General features: G+C 49.4%; 1 protein-coding gene across 3 annotated transcripts in view; it reads right to left on the bottom strand.

The window, feature by feature from the left end:
• Window positions 1-195: 195 nt before the first annotated feature.
• TEX261 (testis expressed 261) overlaps window positions 196-5,338 on the bottom strand; it is an 8,062-nt gene continuing 2,919 nt past the window's right edge. For 2 of the 3 annotated variants that reach the window (XM_083460217.1, XM_083460216.1), the window contains exons 3-6: window positions 4,597-4,750; window positions 3,587-3,654; window positions 2,374-2,476; window positions 196-1,590 (exon numbers count right to left, since the gene is read on the bottom strand). In XM_083460217.1, the coding sequence (XP_083316343.1) occupies window positions 1,475-1,590; window positions 2,374-2,476; window positions 3,587-3,654; window positions 4,597-4,750 (441 nt within the window). In that variant the 3' untranslated portion in view covers window positions 196-1,474. The remainder of the gene's footprint in view (window positions 1,591-2,373; window positions 2,477-3,586; window positions 3,655-4,596; window positions 4,751-5,338) is intronic. The other variant, XM_083460215.1, reaches the window with a different exon arrangement.

Genomic DNA, 5,338 nt, shown 5'->3' with positions numbered 1-5,338 from the left:
GCTTCAGCCCACAGCAGAAGCTTTGGCTCCTGCCCAGACCCCAGGTAGCCCCTCCCAAGAGGTCAGGCAAATGCTTGCCTTGCCTCCAAGTCCTTGGGACGGAGCAACAGCCCAGAGAGGAGCACCCCACCATTCCAGAGGACTGTCCACTCCAGCTTCCGCCAGGCACCCGTGAGAGGAGAGAGCGGCTCGCCCTTCTTTGCTTTTAAGGCAAATTTCACCTAACACCTTTATTAACACAGACGGTGTGCTCAGACAGAAACCAAAACGTCCATTAATTTAAGAGAGAACAATGTGGTGTTGTCGTCAACATCCGCAACGCAGCGGGCAGCAGCAGGAGCAGCAGCAGAGCCCTCTTTCTTCAGAAACCAACCTAGAATACTTGAGGAGGTGCCTGCCCACGCCTTAAGAAACCAGATGGGAACCGGAGGAACCGGATTCCAAACCTGGATGAAAACAAAAAGCCCTTTGCACTCCAGGTTTCTTATTTGCACTTTCATTGTCCTCTTCTCCCAATGTTTTCAGGTATTTGTGAAGCTTGATTTTCACTCAAGGCAGCGTTCTTCCAGGTTATTAAAACCATTGAATTGGGGGGTGGGGGGAGAGATATACCAGCAATCTTTTCTTTTAAAACGGGGCTTTCAATTTATTACCTCGAGTGCTGCAAGAATAGTGCAGCTCTAGGAAATCTGTGCAAATGATCATCCCTAGATTGCCAAATGAAGTTATGTCTACAGCCTCCACACATACTGCCCCCCCGAAGCATCCTTGAAAGGACTCCCCAGTCAAAATGGGGCAAGAGGGGGTTCCCGCTTCCTAGTCACTGAGGCAAGATCCATTTGCACAAATGCTGATCACAGATTTGCCTCCAAAAAACGAGAGAGAGACATGTAGGATTCTGGGCTCCTGCCCACCTCTCCCCTACAAAGTCACGATATGTTCTGAACAAGTAGTGTCTATGAAAAGCCAGTCTCTCCATTGCTTCTCCATGGATTTCGACAAATAAAACTCTTTGGAAGAATCTTGGCAGTGGGAAGGGCTTGGGTGTGTCGATCATTAAGTCCATTCGAACCCCAGTCAAACCTTGGAACACCTTCACACCAGGGAAGAGGTGAGTCCATGGACAAAAGCACCTTTTGCGAAATGTTTTTGGCTTTTAAACGTGAAGAAGACAGCAACAGCTCATTGCGGGGCTCCATCCAGTTTAAGAGACGCAGGATCCAGATTTGGACAGGGCTGCTGCCTTCCTTGGCCACACAAGCAGGCTGTCAAGAAAGCACAACCACCCCGGAGAGTGGGCCGCCCAGGTCTGCAGCTGCTTGCCCAGCAATTTACAGTCTGTTCGTCCCAAACGCGTCCCTTGGACAGGCGAAAGGGTGAGGGGAAGGCCGAGGCCCAAGGACCTCTCGTTTCACTTGGGGTGAGTGTGTTTCCTCGTGAGCAGAAGACGCTGAGGGGCGGCTGGGAGGAGGACTCAATACATCTTCTGGCGGCTGGGCAAGATGGCTTCCTTAATGAACGAGAAGATGACCAGGATGCCAGACCGCTTCCCTCTCTTCCCTTTCGTGAAGTAGTTTGATACCACATCGTCTGAGGAGAGAAAGAAAAAGCCAGGGAGTCATCACATCATCAATTGGGGGGAGGGAGAGAGAGAGAGAGAGGGAGGGAGGGAGTCCTGCTGTAGCCGTTGCCTTTAAGCTCTGCACTATGAGACTTGTAGTTCCTAGGAGGCATTGCTCAATAGCTCAGATTGGGAGTGTGCCCCTTTGCCTAGGAGATTTGATCAGTTGGCTGGGCTGAAGGTAAGACAGGGCATTCTCTTGGCATTCTGTGCATCCACATAGCCAGAAAGTCAACTTTCTTGTCCTTAAGATGGCACTGGTAAGCTTAAAATTTCCTAAAATCTAAAGCCGCCAGTCCAACCCCAACCACTTCAGTCACCACCAGCCCTGACTTGCACAGCTGCCGCTTCCTCCATCCCCTGTTCTTTCCAGCAAATTCTGCTATGCATCTAGGAAATGCAAAATAATAATACAAGTCATTGATTTCAGCCGCAGAATCTGCTACAGAGTTCCCACCATTCTGGTCAGCAGGCCTCTCAACCTGGTGTCTGAAATATGTTTTGGACTACAACTCCCATCATCCCAGCGGCTGCCGTCCAGCAAGGCATACCATTTGGTCCAGAAACACTGGCTTGGAATTTCAGGCAAGGGGCATCCACAGTCTCTCTTGGAGGCACCAGGAGCTGAACCTGGGACCTTGAGCAGAGAAAGCCTGTGCTTCTGCCGCTCAGCTGAAGACGTCCCGTCCCCAGAAATTCCCAAACACCTGCAGGACACCAGGCCGGGGGAAGGTAGGGGCTGCGGAACTCACCTCCTGGTTGCACCGTGGAAGGCAGCACATTCTCCCCAGCTGACAAGGAAACAAAGAAGGCAAAGGGGATTAGCCACAGGCAGAAGGTGAAGTAGGCAAGCACCTGGGGGCGAAACATGGAGAGAGCATCAAGAAGAGCCACAACCAACGCTGCTCTGCAAATAAAATCCACAGGGTCCCAGAAAGCCACATGAGAGACAGAGTCTTAGTCCCCAGGAACAAGAGTACCCTGCGCCTGGCCCTGTCCTCAGAGTGGCCAGCCAGATGCCCATGGGAAAGCAGCAAGCAGGATTCTCTCCTCTCCAGCACCTTGTATCCAGATGCACTGCTGCCTCCAAGGCAGAGCAGAGCCGTCTTGCACAGCAGCCATCAAAAGCCCTCTCCTCCATGAATTAAGAGGCAGTTTCAATAGCTAGCAGTGCAAGTGTGAGATCAGATGGGAGACTGGTCCCTTTCTCTTTTTAGCAGAGGTGCTACACATGCAACACAAAATGGGAGCATTTTGTTTATGTTTAATAATAATAATAATAATAATAATAATAATAATAATAATAATAATATCATCCCGCCCATCTGGCTGGATTTCCCCAGCCACTCTGGGCGGCTTCCAACAGAACACTAAAATACAATAACCTATTAAACATTAAAAGCTTCCCTAAACAGGGCTGCCTTCAGATGTCTTCTAAAATCTGGTAATTGTTCTTCTCTTTGACACCTGGTGGGAGGGCGTTCCACAGGGTGGGCGCCACTACCAAGAAGGCCCTCTGCCTGGTCCCCTGTAACTTGGCTTCTCGAAGCGAGGGAACTGCCAGAAGGCCCTCGGCGCTGGACCTCAGTATCCAGGCAGAACGATGGGGGTGGAGACGCTCCTTCAGGTCTACTGGACCGATAGTGATAGAACAGAGCTGCCTCTGCCTGCTGAGACGGTGGCACCCTTTAGATTGCAGTAAGGGCCCTTTAAGATCAACATCAACACCAGCAACAACCCAGAGCCAGCATAAAAACCCTTTGCCATGAGACTCTCAAACATTTCAGCTGTCTTTTGGCTAGGTCCAGAGAAACTAGAAAAAGTGCTGCAGACCCAACAGGGGAAACCCAGCGGCGTATAAATAATATAATAATAATTATTAAAATTATTATTTACCATGGCAGCTCACCTCTGCCCTCCTCCCCAATGCCCAAGCTCCACGGGACAGCCAGTGGCATCTCTTACCTCTGAGAACGGGTAATACTCTTCCGCAAAATACTGGAACGCTAAGTAGTGGTTCAGCACAACCAACACTGCCAATTGGGGGGGAAAGCAAATTACAAGATGAGAAGCAGCGCCTCCAGCAGCCATGCCTCCCTCCTGCCCATCATCACTAATCCCTTGCGAGTTCCTGTGATCAAAACTCCAACCCCAGAAATCTGTAAAACCTCTGAATCCTGGGTTCAAACAGAAGCAACTGAATTGAGTAACTATGCAAAGGGAGGGGAGGAAAACACGCCAGTTTTGCTGATGCAGCTGAATGAGTGTTATTCTTTCTATGGCAGCTTCAGAGTTCGAGGTGTTTTACAGAGTAAAAAAAGCAAGAAGGGAAGTTTGCATTCTGAATGCTGATGGGTGGGGATGGTAACAGGAAGAATATGCACATTTAACCTTTGCTTCAGTGAAGGGTGGAGCTCAGACTAAAAGGACCGAACATTGTCCTTAGCACAGAAGAGCAGTCCAGATAAGATAAATGAAGCAACCCCAGCTTCATTCGCTCATTATATGAGGCCAACAGCCTCCTCCGGTCTCCTCCTGCAGCTGCCTAACCCTCCAGAACAGATCCAACGCCAAGGAAGTGGCCAGTTGTTGCACTGTACCCTGGCATCTATTTGGGCTGTCCAGCCTTCCAGGCTGCATTCAAGCAGCTGGTCTCAGCCTATGGAGCCTTGCCTGTCTACAGGCGTAACACGCCAGCACAATTTTCCATTGCACCAACTTCCATATTGGGATCCCCCCTGAAGGTACAAGCCTCCTACTCAATGATTCCCACTTCTTCCACTGGGGAAAAATAGTGACCATCTTCCACCTGGGAGAGCAAGAACACAGTGACATGTGCAGAGCAATTTGCTCCTTGGCCACAAGATCGATTCAAACAAGAGCTGAGACCCTCCGGACTCAGAGGAGATTCAGCACAGGCTGTTTTGACACTACAGGTTGTTGTATCTGGTGCCCAGCATCTGAAAGGCACTCACCGCAGGACAGGATGAAGTTTGGAGAGGTGAGCATGATGAAAGGGAAGGTCTGCAGCAATCCAAAATAGACCAGGTTGGTGAAGAGGCCCACTCCCACCATGAGGCCTGGAAAGTGCTCAAAGAGGTACAGCCCAACCAGCACAGCTGTGGAGAACTAAGAGACACCATTGTCAGTGAAAGCTGTTGCTGCAGGGGAAAATGCCAGCAGGCCACAGACAAAAGGAAGATTCCCATCTCACCCAACAGCCTGTCTGGTTTCTCTGTGGTCTGTGCCACCCTGCTCGCTCTATATCCATTTAGATGCACATGGAACACTAATTCCCTCTGGGGGACATACACAAATAGATACAATCTTAGTTCAGAGCAGGCATTCCCAAATTTCATTGGGCCACCACCCCTTGCTTCCATAAACTCATCCCCAGTGCAACCCACCCCACCCTATAAAAAGCATTACTGTATTCACAATAGCGGTTTGCACAACCCATGAAGGAATGTAACAATGCAATAAAATTCAAAATAGCAACAATTAATTGCACATTCCTTCAAAATCCGATTAAAACAATTTAGTTTCATTAATTCAAGAAAATGGATAAATTTGATTCAGTGATACGTTTTTCCAAGCCTGAGAATCATTTACACCTCCATTGCCCTCTGCCTGCCCTTGCCTCTTAGCCCCAAGTTAATCCCCCTTTGAGAACAACTGGTGTAAGAGGGTACCAAAAAGAGAAAGGGCCTTTTCAGT

The sequence above is a fragment of the Podarcis liolepis genome, assembly GCF_965112155.1.
Source record: "Podarcis liolepis genome assembly, chromosome: 9".
In the NCBI taxonomy this organism is placed as follows: domain Eukaryota; kingdom Metazoa; phylum Chordata; class Lepidosauria; order Squamata; family Lacertidae; genus Podarcis; species Podarcis liolepis.
This window is presented reverse-complemented; position numbering and strand designations above follow the sequence as displayed.